Below are 21921 nucleotides of genomic sequence, written 5' to 3' on the forward strand. Positions count from 1 at the left end.
GAAACCAAAAAAAAAAAAAAAAAATATATGTATACACACATGTATCAATTCCCCAAGGTGAATGTAACAACTGTGTATTGAAAACATACACTAATAAAAGAAAATAAAGCACTATAAAATTACTTCCTAAATCATCCATTTTAATTAGCTGTCAGAAAATAAAAACCAAGGGCTGGGGATTTAGCTCAGTGGTTCCACCGCCTGCCTTGCAAGCGCAAGGACCTGAGTTCGATCCCCGGTACCAAAACAAAAACAAAATAAAACAAAACAACAACAACAAAATAAAAACCAAACAATCTTCCAAGGTAGGAAGGATATGGTCCAGCTCCACAAATGCAGGAGAGTACTCTCTCTTCTCTCTCTGGCACTGGGGATCAAACTCAGGGCCTTGTACTTGCAAGGCAGGTGTGGCAATGCTAAGCTAAATCCCCGGTCCTGCTTGTATTTTAAAAATAAAAATGTTTTTGAAATGAAAAAATACAAATCAACACCAAGACAGTTAGAATCCTACCTCACAGTCCTCTCTCTGTTCAGGTACAGACAGACACTCATGGAGAGGGAAGTAACTCCTGTCAAGGTCGGTGGCTGCATACAAAGACACATCACAACAGACTTCCCTTTCTCAACAGCTACAGTGATTATAGCTATAAATTATACTTCAAGAGTTTATAAATTTGATAAATGCATAAACTGTTTTAGTAGTGTCAGTAGAGGGCTTGGTGTCTGACCTCCATTCTTGCAGTGACAGAGAAAGATGACTCTATCCACTTAGAGGAAGCGAGCTTTTCTGTGAGCGCTTAGGGCCTCTCACACAAATGAGCTGGAGGCCACTGGCAATGAAGATGGAAATGGAAATGGAACACAGGAATCAGGACTGTAATCAGCAACTGTGAGAAGCAACGCAAGCCAGGAATTCACTGAAAAAGGGCACTCATGATCTCTGTTCTATCTAGGATTCATGTCCATTTGGCACTATAACATGTGACAATGCAGAAGTCTGAACCCCACTGCAGCACCTGCTGAGATGGTGCAGGCCTCCCAGGTCAGCACCTGTAGCACCATCTGCCAGAGCAGAGTGTACCTCAAGAACACAGAGGCACAGACTGCAGAACAAGGAGCCACTCTGGTGTAAGTTACTTTTTCCTAATAAAGATCATTTTTTATTTAAAAAAAAAAAAAGCTGACTAGTCATGAATTATGTTTTGATGTTCTAACAAACAAGAGATCAGCTCAGGGCTGGGGATTTAGCTCAGTGGTGCTGCCACCTGCCTTGCAAGCACAAGTACCTGCGTTCAACCCCCAGTACCCCCCCGCCCAAAAGAGAGAGATCAGCTCAGTAGCAGATAATATAAAATGGTTTGGGTGGATTTTTTCATCAAATAACAGGAATATCTTATTTCTATTCTAACCTCAAAAGATTGAAAAAAAAATGAACTTTCACCTGATTCTTAAATCCTTCAATGATTAGTAAGAGGGCAATGAGTCACTCTCAGGCATATTAAAAAAGTTTACTACAAAAAATTCATTTAATGCTTAACAAAACAAAACAGGGCCAGGGTGGAAAATATCTTACATAGTATTATTAAATTCAGAGAGTTCTATGTCCTAAAGATAAGCCTATTATATGAAATTAAAGAGCTCTCAACAGGTGTTATAAAACAATGAAATTATCTGCCACTGTACACAGAACCTGGTATCCTACTTAAGAGAGTGTTAACCAGCAAGGACCTCAGGGTTTAATTAAATACATACTGACAGGAAAACACATATGCCACCATAATACCCACATCCAGGAAAAGCTTACACAAGAATTATACGCCTCATATAGGTGTGACAGCTGATTTTTAACTAAGAGAAACTGCAAAATTGTCAATCTTCAAGAAAGGCTATACTAAGGGCTCTACGTGTGACCTTTAAAGTTTACTTAGGAATACAGATAGGTAATTAAAACAAATTGTGCAAACATGTATTACATCAATCTGCACATATTATGAATTCAATGATGCATTAGTCCTGTATTCCTGCAATCAAAATATTATCAGTTACTTTCACTGCAGCTAATGCTCATGCTCCTAAGTGAAATGTGTTGTAAAATCGGGCAGAATGGGCTGGAGAGAGACTCTTGTGGACTTGTAGGATGAATAAGCATTCCTTAATTAGCCCATCAGGTTAAGTGCAAGCATTAATGGGCCTTTCCTAAAGTCTAGCTTGACATCTTTCTCCAAACATGGCCAAGAAGAAAGTTCCATTAGCAATATTAATACAAGCTTAGTTGATCATTTTCATTCAATTAACTTCTTTCAATTAAATAGATAGCTTGACAAAAGCAGTGATAAAAGACCTGAAGGGACAGCTGATGACTCGAGCTGAACATTAGTGTGCGAGGGGTCGCTGGTACTAAACGGACTGTAAATCTAGCATTCAATTTGGAAAATGCATTTCTTCTGCTCTCACTTCTTTAATGAGCAATTTTAGCTGACTAGATGTGTTTGCTGCAGAAATTTCATGGGAAGTCAAGCACCCTTTTCTCATTTTTTTCTCCCCCAACAGTTCTATCCTTAGCGATGGTGGTTTCCTGCCAACATTTCAGCCATGGCAACTCACAGATCCTTTCTGCTTGGTTAAAAAATGAATACATTTTAGAATAATTTATATACAACTCAGATTAAAAATTATTGGCCAATTAATGTTTAATGTTTTTAAACAAAATCTGTAAAAATACTTTAGTGAAAAATGAAATTATTAAAACATTTTTATATTTCACCATGGCACACATATCACTGACAATTTATAATAAAATAAAGATGACTTTCTTTAAAGATTTTGCAAATTAAGAATTTTTCTTGAGTTAGGTATGATGGTGCATGCCTGTAATCCCGGCACTTGGGAGGCTGAGGCAGAAGGATCACCTTCAGTTCAAGGCCAGCTTCAACTGTGTAACAAGTCCCTGTCTCAAAAAACAAAACAAAATTCTACAAACAAACTTATATTTCTATTCTGAAAGAAAAAAAAAAATCTATGTAATAGCCAATTCAGAAAAAAAATAAATAAACCCCAAACACACACACACACACACACACCCACACACCCCCCCCACACATACCTTAAACAACTGAACCCAGCGCTTCTGTTCCATCTGAATGCACTGCTGCATCTCAGAACTAGTCGTGACACCAATGCTCCGGAAGGCTGCACTATACTCTTCCCGAACCTCTGGCTTTGTTTCTGGGTAGGCCAGCTTAATGATCCCCAAGCAGGCATCTCGAAGGCAGCGAGACAGCATGACCAGCTCCTCCAGTGTGAATGGCATCATGGAAGATCGTCTCTGACCTGCAACTGAACACAAGCCAACTGTGGAGCAGGTGTTCTGTTTTTTGTTTCTCCATTTCTCAACACACAGTGAGTGAGTGGCTGCAAAGGTTTGGAGCCCTTCCATGTCTACTAAATGGACAGGCTATGTAGTCAGCCATAACCTGATTCCTGAAAATGCTTACCTTCTATGGGGTCACCAAAGAATTCGTTATCATGTATGGAAATCAGCGAATGACTGAACAGAGAGCTGAAGAGGTAAAAGAGTGGGATGATTCGACTTGAGTCCTCAAAAGACATGGGAGAGCCCCGGGATATCACCTGGAGCAATGGCACTGTGGACCTTGAGTTGGGCAGAGGAAGAAAGGAATACTTATTTTAGGATCTGCTTTAGCTTGGCACTCACTTAGAAATGGTATCAGACAAACACATTTAGACAACATTTACATTAAGAAATTACTCAAAGGTAAAGTCACCATGAAAATGCAAGTCAGTGACTGGCACAGATGAATAAAGACCAGCATACCAACCCACTGTCTTTCCACCCGAGGAGACAGCCAGGGACTGAGAGCTGCTGTCTGAGACGTGGACTCCACTCCTTCCCCTCAAAGTACATTAGCAAAAGCCACTCCTCTGTCATATGAAATTTAACCAGCTCCCTCCCTTCAGGAGTACTCCAGGTAGTTCCATCCTGAAGCCAAAGTAGACCCTGCAGGAACAAAGCTTTCCTCACATCACTGGGCCTCTTTTCTCCTGTCTACTGCGGTCAGTAACCCCACGCCTGCACCTGGTGTCCTCTGGGGCCAGTGAGCACCCCAAAAGAACCATAGTGGGGCAGTCTCTGGAGAAAGATGGGATTGTTTCACTCATGAAAAGGTAGTGACCTTGACAGGCAGGGGCATGAGCGTCACAAATTTAGGGCTAGCTACATAGTGAGACCCTGTCTAAATTTAAAACGCAAAACAAAATACCCCAGAGCTCTGATTTATTCAGTTTACTTCTCTCTCAAGTGAGTGTGGTTCCTCATCTTGTGGAACACTTATTTATTTTGAGTACCGGAGGTTGAACTCAGGATGTTGCACTTGTGAGGCAGGTGGCACCACTGAGCTAAATCCCTGGCCTCATGGAACACTTAGTAACAGGTTCACCAAGGTCCCTGTGTGTGCTGGATCAGTGGTGAGTTAATAGATCCATGGGTGACACCCCTCTCTACCTCCTGAATCTCCATTCCCGCAAAGCTACAGGTGTGCATTAGATGAGGCCCCCCACAGAAGTCAGGGACCAGCACCTGTGAGAGCGGGGTGGAAGCAGGCCCACCTGTTCTGCCAGAGGCTGTGAGAACAAGGACCCTGAACAGCCTCAACTCTTAAGTACAGACAGAGTGAGAGGTGGGGTTGCCACCCTGCACAGGTCTGGCTTGGTCTGCAGTCAGAGGACTTCTTATGCAGCTCCCTACTGAACAAGGTCATGAATGAATGAAGCCATCCATCCAAAATAAAACATAGAGCCACACAAAAAGGGGCAAAAGGCAACTGATCTATTTCACTGCAAAAAAGACCTAGGCAGAAAGATCAGGACAATTAAACATCATTAACGTACGTGTTCTCTTTAGTCCTGAGAGGTAAGCAAAGGAATTGGTCCTTTTCCCTTTCATAAGAGAAGATAGGATTGGCAAGCAGGGCCAGACTTGCCGAACAAATGGAATAGGTCTTGGGCACTGCCCACCATACTTTCTTCTCTAATTCTCCTTGGGAAACAGACTACCTCAGACTTGGAAGCAAATGAGAAGTTCATCGTTTCCTGTAACATAAAACTGATTTGTAACTCAGGGAAGTTGTGTGAATTACTGATCATGAGAGACCAACCATGGCAGGAGGGTGTACACTCTCTAGAGACCCCTCCAGATTACACTTCCACAGCTTCCTGAGCCTCCTCTGAAAGGGCTGTATCCTATACCTGCGGGTTGCATGTGGGCAGAGCATCAGCGGGGTATGTTTAGGCAAGTGGATGTCTAATAGGAAATAGTAATCAGGTGGTTGGGAATTCCCTCCACCTCAACAAGGACACAGAACCATCCTATTTCAATAGCAAATTCTGAAAATGAAGTACACTAACCAAAACATCACTTACAAAATGTTGGAGGCACCCAAACAGCTGCTTGTCACCCATCTAGAGAGAGTCAAGCAGCTCTGTGTGCCTGGGGTGAGGAACCAAGGAACCTGCACTTCAATGTCTCCCTCTGCAACCCTTCCACTACCTAGAGCTAAAAGCCCCAACTGCAAGTCTGGCTGTGGAAACAGTCTTCAAATTAAATTCAGTTCCATCTGCAAACAATCAGGCACTTCAATTTTTTTTGTTGTTGTTTTTTGGGACAGGATCTCACTAATCTCACTATGTAGTTCAGGTTGGCCTTGAACTTACTATGTAGCCAGGGCTGGGAATGGCCTTAAACTCATAGTGATCCTCCTGCTTCGGCCTCAAGTGCTGAGATTACAGGCATGTTCCACACCTGGCCAGGCATTTCAATTTAAGTTTTCTTCCCAACAATAAATAAGATCAAACACATATTACAAATGTATTAATATATTAGAAGTTTCTTCAGGGATTTTAATAAATCAGACAAGTAAAAGTTTACACAAATTCTCAAATGCTATTTAAGAAGGTTTTCAAAAACCTGTATGACTTTATCACCTTATACAATATTAATAATTTCATGTAATTAACAATATCTCATTTTCCTTTCACACATCATGACTCCATTTCCTTACCAAGAGACAAATGCCATAAACAAAGAAGCAATCACCGAGCAGAACATGTCAGTGTCTCCGTTGCTAAGCTGGGATACTCATAGGTAAATGACAATTTCCTGTGCTAATGATCCAAATCTCCCTTCACCCTAAATAAACCTTTCACTCGTGAAACCACGCAGGCACAGTCTAATTGCCCCCAAACCACAATACAAAATACAGTTCAAGCCTTTTATTTTACATAGGATTTTTCCAGATATCAAGCTCTTCTGGGTGTTTTTCATCTCTTTGCTTTCACTTCTCACTGTTGATTCAAGAAAAACCAAACAGCCTTTGATTCTCACCAGCTACAGGAGCATCATTAAAAACTCCCCTTTACTCACTGAAGTTCATTAAGATTGAATAAAAACCATGTAAGTAAGCCAAAGAAACTGTCCATAAACCAACACTCTCCTCTGTAATTAGAGGTGGCCTGAGCTAATGATCTGAACCCTGGCTCAGTGTACAAAGGGTAGGTGGGGGAACTCTGACTGATGAAAGGACACTGGCACAAGATGGTCTTTATATGCCACACTGGCTTGCTGGATCCTGACACCTCATGGAAGCCTTCTACACCTGGCACGTCACACAACTCACATGGCCTCACATCTCCTATACATCTGATGCACTGCACACCGTGCATTAGAATGCAGGGCAGGCAAGTGCAGTTGTGAATTTTGGACATCTGACCCACATGTACTCTCTCTTCCAACTGCCTGTCCTCTTGCCATGCACTAAGATGGGCCTTCCCTAAGCAGGATGCCCTGACCCGCAGCATGTGGCCTGTCACATCGAGTGCTGTCCTTACATGACAGTGGGCAGGACATGAATTTATAACTTAGTGTCTAGTTAAATGAGTTACACACTTCTGATATCACAATACTGTAGAATTAGTTGAGACTGCTGGCTGATGAGAAAAATTGCATAGTACTGTACAACAATGGGCTAAGTCAGTTTTCCAGGAAAGATTTCTTAATGTGAAATTTGTACTTGTTATGCATTCAATTTAAAAATATGCATATAAAGATGCTGGCTTTCAGGTTACATAATGATTCATGTTGGAAATCAAATTATTTCAACAAAGTTTTAAAAAAAACTTTCTACACTGTTTTAAAAATTTTTTTAAATCTTGCTACGTTGACCAGGTCTACCTGGGATTCACAATCCTAGGGCCTCACCCTTCAAAGTAGTAGGGCTACTGGCAAATGCCACATCAGGCTTCTAGACTGTTTTAATGTTTTGTTTTGTTTTGTTTTTTGGTACTTGGGTGTTTTAATGTTTATAATGTAGTTAAACTTGCTTCAAATCTATTTTCACTGTCAAAAGCACATGGCAGCAATGTTACAGGGAACAAAGACTTTCAAATGACAACAATTTAAGAACATTTACCTTCAGATAAAGCCATACTCAGCACTAATTTCTCTTTTTATGAAATAAGGCTGTTCAGGATTGTCTTGTAAAATAACATAACCTCAGGACATTCTTTTTTGGGGACCCCTTTCTGCACATCTGTAACACATACCCTGTGATCATCCGCGTTGTCATGGAAGAGATAAGAAACCAAAGGTGCCGCAGAAACCTGGCATTGAAGGCTAAACTGTAGAGAAGCCTGAAAAGAAATGGGAGGAAATGAGAACTCAGTTGCAGTGAGCAAGTAAATATTCATTAATCTATCTTATTTAGAAACACACATATACACACACCCAAATCCCCAGCTATACACTGAACACAAGATACACTCAAAAAAACTATCCAAACTAACACCACAAAAACACACACCGAACAAGGGCTGCCTGTGAGCACCAAGTGTCACCAAGCCAGGGCAGTCCCGTGCTGAACCTAGAGCCCCACGCACCCACAGAGAGGACAAATGTGCTAGGCCCATCCATACCCCAGCAACATGCTGTTAAAGAACTGTAACGTCATTCAGTACTTACACTAATAATCCATATTCAACATCTAAAATACTAGGTGCCTAATATTTGACTTCTTGAAACAAAGAGAAATTATGTTCAAGACTTCAAAAATAACTCTAAAGATATATTTCCTAAGGATTGAACCTAGGACCTTTCAACTGAACTATTTTCTCAGCCCCTTTTTAATTTAATTTTTGTTTTTTTTTTTGGAGGGGGGTGAAGTCCCAGAGATTGTACTCAGGACCTGTGTATGCCAGGCAGGCACGGAACCACTGAGCTAAATCCACAGCCATCTTTTCTTACTTTTTGAGACAGAGTCTCACTAAGTTGCTAAGTTGGTCAAGCTGGGCCTAAACTTATGATCTTCCTGCCTCAGTCTTCAAGTGCTGTGCTGCAATTACAGGTATGCAACATTACATTCAGTTTAAAAACAAATTTTTAAAGAGTTTTTTCCCTTAAATTCATCCTCTACAACATCAAACTGCTTAAGATCTTTATGAGGACTGAAGCAAGCTGGACTATAGATAGGCTGTAGACTGTGCTGCCGGGATAGAATACATGGTTCTAGTCTCAAGGAGATAAAAGTCCAGCAGTCAAAAGTAAAATCTGAACATGTGACATGCAATCAGTGAAAACAGGGTGAGAAAAGGAGAAAACACAGTTTTAAGAATGTGCTTTACTAGAAGTATTTTAGAAGAAGCAAAAAGTAGAACCCTGCTGGTTTAGTACACATGACTAAGAATGTATACCTTCATATGGTGGACACAGATTTATCAGGTGAAAACTGAAATGGTACTGGAGGATACACACTTCACACTGGAGATATTTAAAAGGCTTACGATATGCCTAATATATAAATATAAAATATATATAATCTGTGTATATGTGTTAAAATTTTGTTTTTCTTAGTCTTGTGAACTTTTGCTAAGAAGTATACCTGCTCGAGCAGGGAGACTGCTGGGCACCAGAATTGCTGTGTGCCAAAGGAGGGTCACCAAGAGGGAAAAGTTTCCCATGCTTTCATTGAAAGCAACATGGTCAAGCAAGGCTGACCCATCCTGACGGCTGACACTGAAAGAGGAGCTAAGAGGCTCTATGAACGGTTCCAAAATACTGCCTTAAGAGACTTAATTGACCTTGATGTTGATTGACACAGGTCTCACTTTAACTTGGTCTTGAACACCCAGAAGGAAAGAAAAACCCAAAGAGGTATAAAATAATGCCACATTAATAAAGCTAGATATAAAAAATGTCTCCAGTCACTGACCTCTTCTGGCAGTTTCCAGCCCTACCAGTAGCTGACCACTGTTATGGATCATTAGAAAAAATCTATGGTAAAATCTTTAAGAGCTCAGCTAGAGATTTATTTCTTAGCAAAATCTGTTCTCCAAACTGTCTCTTATCTTCCTACAGCTTAAGGCAGAGACTTATGACACAGTATCAGACCTACAGATAACCTATCAATTAAAGATTAAGTCCAGCAGATTCAATCATTATTTCAATTTCTAAGTGTGACTTTCTCCCCAACCTGCCCTTTCATTCTAGTGTGCTCATGTTTAGATTATGCATACTTTAATTTCTTAAAGGTTTTGTTTATTCTTGCATAAAGGCTACCAAACTCCAGACAGTCATACAAATGGAATTGATAACAAATGTGCCAGACTTCTTTTACTGGGATCTACCAGATTGACCTTATAAACTGATAAACTATACAATATGACTTCTATGTTAGATTCTGAAGTCCCCTGGACCTTCTCCTTACCTTCTTTGTGGGCTACATTCATAGCAATCCTGCTGACCTTATAATTTGGCCTGTGCATTCTTAACTGTTTCTTTGGCTTTGTCTCCTCCAGATTTAAAAGCTATGCAGCTACCAAGATAACAATGCCTGGTGTCTATGGAAGGCCTTTAGATAGACCCTCTGTAGAGTAATTCTGACTGCTGATCACAATTATGACCCTATTCAGCTAGAAGTAGCCAGAACTGTCTTCGCCCTTTGCTCCCTCAGAGCAGTTAGGGGTACTTCTTCAGAGGGGGGAATACTGCAGATAAATAAGTTAATTAGATTATCTTGTAGGCAGTTAGACAGGGCTGCCCTCAAGGAGCCGACACAGCAAGGAGCCAACATGGAGGACAATCAAGACACATTCAATGAAGGCCAAAACTGTAAAAGGAAATACCCTTGTGCTTCTCCTAGGGATAAATAGCAGTAATTGATATTCTAAATCATTATCAATCACCTGGGTGAGGGGCCAAGGTCTAAACCCAGCCTTTCCAGGAAATATCCCTGACCCCCACCCACCTTCACTAAAAATCCTTGAATGCTTGCTGACTCGCTCCCCCATTTAATCAATACTACCTGGATGACAGTACTGGTAATTTTATTGGTTGGTCATGGTTTTGCCCCACCTCATGCCCATCTTGTGATTTTCCATTGGGTCTTACAGTTTTGTCCCACTTTGTACCCACCTCACCACATGGCTTTGTTGTATAAAACATCTTTGAAAATTGGGGTGAGTGGGCAACCCACTTTCCAGTTCCCTATCTTAGAAGCTTTCTTTCCCTTAATAAATTTTTCCTACTCTTAAAAAAAATATACCCAATAGCCACATGAAAAACAGAAAAGTTATAAAAACATGAATTTTCTACCTGAAAGGATGCTAGTAGGTAATGTTTTATTTCTCTACTATCAAGAAACTGAATTCTTTAAAAAAAAAATGTATCTAGTATAATTTTACATATTTTTTACAGGCATGTCTCTTTAGATCTCTTTTCCAAAAGGAAATCAAAACAACAACAAAAAATTTTATTTCACCCATCCAGAAATAATCAACTAATATCTTGCAATAAATCCACTCACTTATATGTATGTATATATGTGTGTGTGTGGGGGGGTGTATGTACACCCCCCCCATATATACTTGAGTTCTACATTCTCTTGTAACAGTTTCCCCTTCAGATCATAACACATATATATTTCTTTTAAAAAAATTTTAACAGGTATATATTTCTGAAACACTATTTTAACATATATTTCAACAGTTATATTTGAGGCTAATTTTGAAATAATTCTATTTACTAAATTAATCACTCAATAGGCAATAATAAATTAAATTTTTTAATTAAGTTACAAATTTAATTATAGGTTAGGGCTTAACCTCCAAGAGGAAAAGAAGTAACAGATTCTTTCCACATATTGGCATAGATTAAAAATTACTAAGCTCAATCTAGCAGTAATGACCCCAAGCTAATTATCAGAGAGCAACAATTCCAGCTCAGATCACTGAAGCAAGCACAGAGCCAGGTGTCCCGCAGTTAGGACTCCTACAATGAGGATAGTGCCAGAGTCAGAAGTTCAACAGGATACCAACACCCTTCTGCCTCTTCTAGAGACTTCACAAATGCAAGATTTTGTACTTCTCTGCTGAAATAATCACTTATTGTGGCAAAAGCAATATTAAAAATATACACAACAATTCACCTCTGAGGCAATGCAAAATTAAAACTAAATTCAGAATTTCTTTAATGATAATGTTTTCAGATATATTTTATTTTGAAGCAAGTTGCCAAAAACCTTTCAGATGTGCTAGAAGCTAAGAATAGCAGATACTCTTTAGAAACAGAGCCATTTTCAGCTGAGCTTCCAATACTAAACCCATAACCAGGTCAGACAAATGGATCCCCTTTTACTAGTAACTCACTTTAATAACATTATCAGCAAACTAAAAAATATACCCCCCTACTCTGGCGTAAGTGAAAATGGGGGAAGAGGCAATGCTCCCCACCTAGGATGCCCTGTGATACTCCCCTTCCCTCAGTTTTTTGCTAACCACCTGAACTCTGTGAAGTGGTAGCAACAGAAGTTATAAAGCAGATGAATGAGGCTATAGAAAAAAACATCAGAAATAATTCTTCAGATAACTAAAGAGACGATGACCATACTTAAGGACATGGTTAGTGAATCTAGAGTAGAAACAGATTTTAAAAAAGAGAAAGGAGTGTAGGAAAATGATGGAAACCATGAATGCTCAATATAGGAAAGAAATAGATTCCATGAAATAGATCCAAACAGATATCCATGAGTTTAAAAACTACTGAAAATATATGCAGTAGAATCAACCAATGCGAGGACAGAATATCAGATCTAGAAGACAAGTCTGCAGTTAGCAATCATGAAAAGAAAGACAAAAGATCAATCCAACAGCTATTAGATGATGCAAACAAAAATAACATAAGGTTGATCAGAATCAATGAAAAATCAGGACAGGGTAAAGGACATAAAAAATCTGTTCAAAGAAGTAATGGCAGAAAATTTCCCTGTGTCTTTTCTTTTCTTTTTTACAATACACACACATATATAGACACACACACAACATTTTTTTTTGAGACAGGGTCTCACTTTGTAGCTGACTGATCCGGAACTCAGTATGTAGCCCAGGCTGGTCTCAAACTCAGTGATTCTCCTGCCTCAGCCTCCAGGCTGCTGGGATTACAGGCGTGCACCACCATGCCCGGATACAATATATATATTATATATATATATATTTTGGTACCAGGGATTGAACTCAGGTCCTTGCGCTTGCAAGGCAGGCCACCAAACCACTGAGCTAAATCCCTGGCCCCAATACAATATTTTTAAAAATAATGTTTTATTTTTATGCAGATTACTTTTTTGGGGGGTACAGAAGATCAAACTCAGGACCTTGTGCTTGCCAGGAAGTCATGGTCCACTGAACTAAATCCCTGTCTCATCACTCCCTTCTTCTTAATCACATAATCCTTTAAAGCAAATTTAGAAGGGATGGGAATCCAAAATAACTATGGTGCATGTTTCTTCAATCCTCCATCTTCCCGTGAATCAATTACCATTGACAAACCTTTAGAAAATTCTTATTTACAAGATATTTAATAAAATCATTATCTGTACTTAAAAACTTATCAGTTTCATATGAACTTTATGAAAAAGAACAAAATTTATTTTCTTTTTCGTACCAGGGACTGAACTCAGGACCTTGTGCTTGAGACAGGCATGGTACCAATGAGCTAAATCCCCAGCCCAAAAGAACAAAATCAGTAATTGGTTTAATCTATTGATTATACTGAAAATACTGATAATAAAAGCCACCATGAAATCATAAGCAAAGAAATAAGTTTATTTCTCTCTCCAGGTACATCCTCAATATTTTCTCTAAAAGTAAAATTTTGTTTAAAAATCTCATGAATAGCATATAGTATTTAATTCTACACATGCAATGAAACATGTATCTTTTTCTCCATTAAAGCTACTGGTATAATCACTTTTCCCAGATTAGTAAAATATGACACGTGAACTTGTACATCAAGAGCTGAAGAGTCTTTGTTGTCACTGTGTATCAGCAGTGCTGAGAAAAGGCACAGGAAGACAGTGTCACACTTGCAGGGAACACAGCAGTCTAAATCACAATGATTAACAACAGAGCTGCCATCAGGCTGCCTCATCCTATTAGGTTTTGGTGGAAAAGTTCAGCACATGTTGTATCAAACTGATTTGTGGTGCATTTTGATTGGATGTATCTGTATGAGAACTACAGGCAAATTATAGTACTAGCCTTCCTGGTTCCTCATATACCACCTTGAAAATTCCATTTCAAAGCTTTCAGATCCATAATGGAAGCAAAGAGCCAAGCCTCAAAGAACACATGTCCACCACTTATGGGCAAGACCAGGAAGAGGAAGAAACATTTGGACAGAGATCAATATGCTGTTGAGAAAGGCAGGAAAACAGCAGATAGGATCAATAAAATGCACGTGATTAAATATGACTGGAGAAAAAAGTATTCTGAGGCTAGCAATGAAGTTAGAAAGGTAATGATAAAATGATAGTGATTAAATATGACTGGAGAAAAAAGTATTCTGAGGCTAGCAATGAAGTTAGAAAGGTAATGATAAAATGATAATAAAAGGATACCACACAAATCAATAATCCAAAGAATGTGAAGTTTTTCTGAAAGGGAAGCCACCGTGAAGTTTACACAAGAGAATGAAATTACAAGGCTGTATTTTTGATAGTTCAGTAGGGCAAAATACAATCTATTTAAGAATATAGTTCTGACACATGGGTCCCTAAATGTACATGGAAGGATAAGGGAAGTAGATCCCAGGACAGTGCCAGACAAAGACTGGGCTTGCTATAGTCTGCATAGTGGTCTCTGGCCCTGAGCCTAGGGTAACAGAGGGACTGAGCTGGTGCACACAGTAGATAATCTATATGTACAAGATAACGGCGGCAGGATGGGCACAGACGAGTGAATGATGGGATCAATGACGAGGTCGGGCACAAAAGGAGGCTCTTGGGAAGATGAACATTCATTCCATACAGGAGCAGGAATCTGACAGATCCTGAAACATCTCTCTTGCTTGCAGATGAACATGAGTGTGGAGCCCCAAGAAGTTACTATGATAAAGATAGAAATGGGGCATGGGGGTCAATAAATATAGTTGAAGCTGCTTATATGAAAGAAATCACCAAGAGAATCAAGTAAAAGGAAAGAAAAACTGAAAAAATAAACACAAAGAGACCTAAGATGCTTGGGAAATATTGAGACACAGTGGACCCATAAAGGAAATAGAGCAGAAGCCAAGAGAGAAAGAATAACTACAGTGTGCATATGTGTGTGTGTGTGTGTGTGTGTGTGTGTGTGTGGTCAGGGGAGGAAAGATGAGGCTGTCAAAGACCACACAGTTGATGCACAGGCAAGCTATTCATGGGTGAACTGTGGAGGCCCTGCTGGACATGTGGACAGACACCTAATAGCCTCACTGGAATAAAGGCTGCTGCCTCTTAGACCTGCCTGATGCTGCTACTCTGGCCAATGGACCAGTGCCTTCTGCCCACAACCACTTATCATTTAATTTCATATTCAATACTGAATTTTTTTTAAGGGCAAAGACACCTTTTCTGCAGTGATGGGAATGGAAACCAAGGCCTCTTGCATACTAGTTTACCACTGAGCTAAATCTCCAGCCCAAAGAAAAAAATGACTTTAAAGCCAAATTTTATTCAGATTTCCAAGTCTGGCAGTAAGAAACTTCCTCTTCAAAAAGGAGTTAACAATTCATTTATTACTTAACTAATTTAAAAATTCTAAGTTATTCACTTAATCCTCCAATACCAACAAAACCAGACTACTCTGCACATTGAGACTTATGGCCATGGCTTTCCTGAGTCCTATAGAAGCTTCCATAGGTCCCCAGACTATGTTCTTACCTATCCTCTTTACACCAGAGTAGGTAATCATGTATACTGCTCTCTAGCTCTTTTTCATGCACATCTGTCTTAGAAATCTTCCCATGTTGGTATAGAAAGGGCTTGCACATTTCTTCATATCCCTGACAGTTTTACACAGACATTGAAACTGCAAAACCCAACTGTGAACATAAGAGGGACTGATATTAGGAAGGGAGGGGTCAAGGATGAGTGACCTGCCTGGGAGTACACTAATCAAATGTTAATGCTTTTTAAAAAACCAAAAGCAGTTAAAAATTACAGAAGTTAAAGTAGGCCTACTTGTTATTTCATGAGCTATGAAAAACATTCTGAATATAGTTAAAACCTGATATAGCTAACCCATAAAGTAGTTCCTATAGTAGTTTGTTAGAGGAAACAGGTGATGCGCTCATAAACTTGAACCTAGAAAGCTACTTTGCCATTAAGCACATTAGGAAGCAGTTCCCCAATAAATCACAGCCCTGCAGAGGGATGCATTTATATCCAGCAATCACTCAATTGTGGCATTAGACTCGGGGCCACAATAAAAGCAGAGTCCCAGCTCCCATTCCACTGCAGTGGCCCACAAAGAGCTCATGGCCCACTGGAGTCAGTTGCCTCACTTCCTCCATGGGCCAGTAAACAGCAGTGAGCCCCACCTAGGGCACCTTGCCCACGAGCTGGTGGCACCATATTTATAAGGCAATTCCAACCCACAGTGCATGCCTCTTCGTTTGTGTCCCAGATCACTTTCCTGACAAAAGGAACCACTGGGTCAACTAGACAGGGTGATGAGAATCCACAAGGGACCTGTTTACTGGCAGGCGGTGTCTTTCTGCAGTCTGCCTCTAGACATCCAGCCCTCAGGTCCAGCTGAGGGTTACTGGGGAAAATGAAGTGTTTTACTACATGCACCCGAAACCACTCCTCCAAATGGAAGGAAATAAAATAGCTCAAGATTACTGACACACTACACTGACCTAAGCTCAAATTAGCCACAAATTTAAACTTGTATATCTTGCTTCATCTCAACCAAGTTTATTTCAAAGCCATAAAAAATAAAATATACTCACTAAATTCCCAAGGGCAACTGGATAAAAAGGGTGCTATGAAAAAATGCGAAAACGAAGTAGAATATATTGGCCCTACCATGCACAGGAGGGAGCCCATTCCAGCTATGTGGCAAGTAGACTCTCATTACAAGATGCTCCACAGCCGGGTGTGGTGGTGCATTCCTATAATCCCAGCACTCGGGAGACTGAGGCAGGAGTGCCTTGAGTTCGAGGCCAGCCTGAACTACACAATAGGAGCCCATTTCATTAAAAAAAAAAAAAGAGAGATGCTACAAAAACAGCTGGTGTGATGTACCAGCAATCACATACAGGGTGCCAGGAAGAAAGAGGTCAACCATATTAATTAGTTTAGAAAAAAGAAAACTTTTCATATTCTATGACATGCTGTGAGAACTCATTATTCTGCATCTTGCTCTATCAGAAAACAGCGGCTAAAGGGATAGCAGGGAAGGCAGGCACTTGAGGGACTGAGACCTGCCTGACTTTGGGCACCATCATGCGGTGCTGCACCATTAGCGTGTGGCAGATGGAGGCCATCCGTGTGAAGACCTCCTCACTGGCCGAGTCCCGCCACACCAGGTTCAGCAGGGTGTTAGTCTGCTGCTTTGTGTCCAGCTTCTTGAGACACTCCTCGGTGATGTAGGGAGTGGACAGCCGGCCATTTTCCTGCAACGAACAGGACAGGAGTCTTAGTGTGGCTATGCGCCAAAGTGCCCTCTTCCCCACAGAGAAGAAAATTACCCACATCACAGAAATGGTGACCCTAACACACCCCAGGCCAGCTTGTCATCCGGTAGAGCTCCCGTCACTTCCTGTCGTTTGTTGTGCCCAACCTGACAGTGCAGAAATTGTGTGATTGCTTAGTTTCTTCCAGCCAATATGACATATTTTCAGTATTTACATGTTAAGAAAAGTACTTTCCAAATATTTTAGATTGAGTTGTACTAAAAGAACATTTTCATTTTACATTAGAGAGATTGCAGTTTAAGCAAAATAAATGAGAATATGAATTAATTTTTCCATAATGGGAGATTTAAAATAAGGACCTTAACTATCCATATCCCTTTCTGAGAAGGGTCTCAACTAAATTTTTCAGGCTGTACTTTTTTTTTTTTTCTGGGCACTGGGGATTGAACTTAGGACCTTGCACTTTTGAGGCAGGTGGGGGAACCACTGAGCTAAATTCCCAGCCCTGTTCTTCAATTTTTAATCCACCTGACTCAGTCTCTGGAGTAGCTGGAATCACAGGCGTGTACATGGCTTTAGAAGATCTGACTCACTAAACAAAGGCTAAGATACAGTGCCATACAGCATAATCATGTAACTGTACCTTCTAACACTCAGAAAATGTGCCTCACTTGGAAATGGAGCCAGTTGAGAGTATATTTAGGATTCAAATCAGTATTTATCACAGCAAACTCCCTCACCAAAAACAGGAGAGAATTAGAAAAGTGCTGGGAAGCAGCCAAGGCTGCAGGTGGTGCTCACAGGGCTGGCAGGCTGGTCAGCTTCCTCACTCTCATCCTCGGAATCACTGGAGGTGTTGTGGGAGTTGGTGCCAGCAGGTGAGGCAGGCAGCTGGTAAAGGAAGGTCTGGAGCACGCGCAGATATACCAGCAGGCCCTCCTCGGAGAGCGTCCCTGTAGAACAACCAGGCACAGCCCCCTTAGCCAGTGTCACTTCCCAGGCACAGCATTTGCTTGTCTACAGAATCCCACTATGGCATACTACACTGTGTACATGATCCCCATCCCAGGGCACATTCACACAGGGTGCAATGGCAGTGAGCAGGGTCCCTGGTCACCTCTGATCATGCTGCCAGTGAGGCAACCAGGATGAAAAGGCTTTGGCAACCCCAACTCCCAGGAGGTCAGGTGAGAAAGGCTGATGGGAGCTTTGATCCAAGACTCCACTGCTTCTGAGTATGGTGCTGCTCCAGCTTGCCACTCCACCCCCTGCCAGCCTGGATACCTCTGCACCCAGCTGTGCAGCAGCATCTTTTACAATATGTGGTTGCAGCATCTCTCAGCAGTCTGTGAACTGCCCTAGGACAATTGCCCCCAGTGGGGCCCATAAACTCTTTTCTTATTTTGGTAACAGGGATTGAACTTGGGCCCTTGTGCTTGTGAGGGAGGCACTGGAATCACTGAGCCAAATCCCCAGCCCCCATGAACTCTAGTTTTGCTGATTGGTTCTTAGCAGAGCGGACTAATGAGGACCAATAAGGACCAGTGAGGATCACTGTCTTGAGTCAGGAAGACTTGCTGGACTGAACCATACCCTGGGGTCCAGACATCTTTGGAGTTAAGGTCAGTGGTGACTCGCTTACAGAATGTCCAACCACTGTCCACTGTGGGGCAGCTGTGCATATGGGAACCTTCATGGAGGGCAATGCAGTGTGTGAGCTGAGAACCACCTTGTTTAAGAAGTTCTACTCTCCATACACTAACAGTGCATTCACACATGTGCTTAAACACCCTAGAAGCACACTAGAAACACTGTGCACCGGAGAGCTGCCCCACATCACACGACTGACTGCCTGGCCATGCCTGGAGCCCTCCCCAGGCCCTGGCCCAACCAGTCCATCAGCACCTCTTCCACTATCCACCTTCACCACATCCCCCTCACTACTGCCAGGCCTTCCCCTGGCTCATCTGCTCATGCTACCTATATAGAGTTTGGGTAAAATATATCTGCTATTTCATACCCAAATGACTTTCGCCAACAGTTAAAACAAAATAGAAAAGCCACGGTGCTCCAGCACTCCTGCTTGAACATCTACTTTCTAGTAACAACAGTGCATTCAGAAAGGGCTCATAAGGGAAAGCGTTCTGTACATCTGCTAATGCCGGGATGACGAAGTGAAAGATCTGATCCGTAAAAGGTGCCACCAGAAACTCCTCTGTGTAGGCTGAGAAAACCTGCTGCCTGGAAAGGAGAATGGAAGCCTTCTGTAAACTCAAAATTCAATGTTCATCAAATCCATATTTATTATTACGTTTCCAAATATCTTTTTAAATAATCTACGTTCCAAATTAATTGTGTAATATCAATTAGATGAACCTGAAATAAGTGCATTTTTTGTATCTTTTCACAGCTTATACAAAATAGGAAAATGACAACATTGTCAGAAATTCAATTTATATTAAAACACAAAAACAGTAACTTTTCCTATGGACTAAACCACAGTAACAAAGTGAAAAACTTGACTCTCAAGCTTGTATTTAAAGTAACATCCCTTAGCCTAGCACAAAATCCTAGGACTCATGAGGTTGAGGTGGAAGGATCACCATGAGTTTCAGGCTAGCCTGGACTACATAGTGAGAATCCATCTTAAAATACTTAAAACAACAACAACAACAAAAAAGCATCCTATGAAGAGTTACTGTGAGTTACAGATTTTGTGAAATGACAAGACTTGAAAGATCTATTCCTCTTACCCACCTTGCACCTTCTAAACAGGAGTTGTACATAAAGTGCAATGGTTTTAGGACATTCTCCAACAAAATTTTTGCTATAGGAACTCGAGACAAATCAGAATATTCAATACTTGATGGAAGCTTGCTGTTAATCAACAAATAAAGAGACCTATAATACCCTAAAAGACAGGAAAAACACATTTAAAATTTTTTCTTATAACAAAAGAAAAAGCTCATTAATTTTTAAATCCCTTTTACAAATTTTTACAACTCCAAATTTAGGTTAATTCTTGTCTAATATTTACTAAGGAAAACTTTAAACAAACACATTAGTCAGGTGTTTGGCACCTGCACCCACACCCATTACTCAGCAATAAGCATTGTCAATAACAGCCAACCTTGCCTCACCTACCCACACCCATGCAGATAGATTTCAGGGTATCACCCAAAGAGAAGACTCCCAGTCTATACTCCTGCAGTCTGACCCACCACATCCTTGTCTCTGTGGTCTTTTAGCTTCCCGGTAGAGAGAGCAACCTACCTAGAGAGCATAATCTGGGTGCTGAGGAAATTAACTGGTTCGAAGGCAATTTCACATAAAAAGGAACAACTCTGATGACCTCCACTAAGTTTTCCCTTCTATGTTTCTGATGAGCTATCAGGTTGTGCAGTAAACCCATAGTCCAAATCATGTATTTTTTAAAGATATACAGCAGACCCTCAAGTTATGACTGGCTGGCCTGGCATATGAACAACTTGGGTTTCAACTAGAATTAGTTTTAACTTATGACCACAGTCTTAATTATGACCTGAATACCAGCTGCTTGGGCTTCTAGATGGTCTCAGATACAGATTTAACCCTTAAAGAGTTCTGGAAGTAACATGACACCATTCTTTCCTGTACAGGGTTAACTGAGAAATACTGAGCCAAAGCCTAAAGACACCAAGAACTGCTTGTATATGAGAGACTTTGAAGGCTGTGTAGAGGAGCTTGAGCCTTCAATTGACCAACCTGAGCTACAACCAGCCCTTGGGAATGAAATGAGTTTGTAGTCAAGGGTCCACTGCAGCCTCCCACACCCTTTATGAAATAATAATAATGAAGTTCAGGAATGGTTTGTAAGAGCTTAACTTTCTTTTAATAAAAACTTGGTCAGATTTACTTTTCTAGCAAGACAAGCTACTCAAGCAGCTTAGCTCATAAGACTGAGGTGTCACCCTGCTCAACCACTCGGAATGATGCGAAGTGGGGGCTCCTGCTCAATCTCAAAAGGACTGGAGCAACCACTGAAAGCAATTCTCACTTTCATCTAACGCTGAGACAATGAAACACAGTAAGTCAGCATGTTTCCCTGAGTTCAGATTGGCCCAGGACAGCTGTGGGCACCCTCTGCAGGTGCAGGGCATCAAGGCACTTCTCGAAGGAAAGCACACAGGCCTATGAGGGCCTCACAGTGTCACCCCACAGGTGTGGCCCAACACTGCTCACCACTGTGAATCATGTAGTGCAATATTTGTTCAATGACTGACACCACGTAGCTGTCATCCTGCAGGACAGGCAAGTAAGTGTTCTCAGAGGAAAACACCTCGAGCATCCGCATTGGGAGAGCAACATTCAAACTGTCATCAGTACAGTTCTGCAACAACCTGGAGAAAGGAGAGAAAACAAGCCTTACTGAATGGCCAGTCACCAAAGCTTTCCCAAATTCCTCTCAGCTGCTATTGTGATTATCTGAATCTCTCTGTTCTGGAGCCACAGTATTTGAAGAGAGGAGTGACTCAAGGTCAGATGAAGGATGTATGCTACCTTCAGCCTTCCTCAGTCTTCATTAGGTTCATAGAGATGAAAACTGCAGAAGTCCAGAAGGAAAAGCAGATTAGCACAGCACAGATGGCAGCCACTGGGCGGAAGTGGGGCATCAGTCTCCAACACACAGATGCTCTGGAGGAGCTGTACGTGCCTCAGGAGGATCCATCTCAGGCCCAGGCAGAGAGTGTCCCTCCAACCAAAGCCACCTCTTATGAATAGGAATTACAGGTAGAATGGAGACACAGCTGTTACAAAATTTAACCTAATTTAAAAATAGATTTAATGCCTTTTCTTCAAACAGACTTTAGACAGTCCTAATTTATACACTCTACTCTTTACCCATGTGAGGCAGGTGGCAGCCT

The 21921-nt window shown here is 41.1% G+C and overlaps 1 protein-coding gene across 1 annotated transcript in view; it reads right to left on the reverse strand.

Annotated features, from left to right (window-relative positions):
- Ube3c (ubiquitin protein ligase E3C) overlaps positions 1-21921 on the reverse strand; it is a 96955-nt gene that overhangs the window by 51733 nt on the left and 23301 nt on the right. The window contains exons 7-14 of the mRNA XM_010642348.3: positions 21239-21396; positions 19775-19928; positions 19038-19258; positions 17819-17970; positions 16809-16996; positions 7618-7704; positions 3495-3652; positions 3104-3336 (exon numbers count right to left, since the gene is read on the reverse strand). Of these exons, the coding sequence (XP_010640650.1) occupies positions 3104-3336; positions 3495-3652; positions 7618-7704; positions 16809-16996; positions 17819-17970; positions 19038-19258; positions 19775-19928; positions 21239-21396 (1351 nt within the window). The remainder of the gene's footprint in view (positions 1-3103; positions 3337-3494; positions 3653-7617; positions 7705-16808; positions 16997-17818; positions 17971-19037; positions 19259-19774; positions 19929-21238; positions 21397-21921) is intronic.

This window comes from Fukomys damarensis, unplaced genomic scaffold (genome assembly GCF_012274545.1).
Source record: "Fukomys damarensis isolate Sample0158 unplaced genomic scaffold, DMR_v1.0_HiC HiC_scaffold_16, whole genome shotgun sequence".
In the NCBI taxonomy this organism is placed as follows: Eukaryota; Metazoa; Chordata; class Mammalia; order Rodentia; family Bathyergidae; genus Fukomys; species Fukomys damarensis.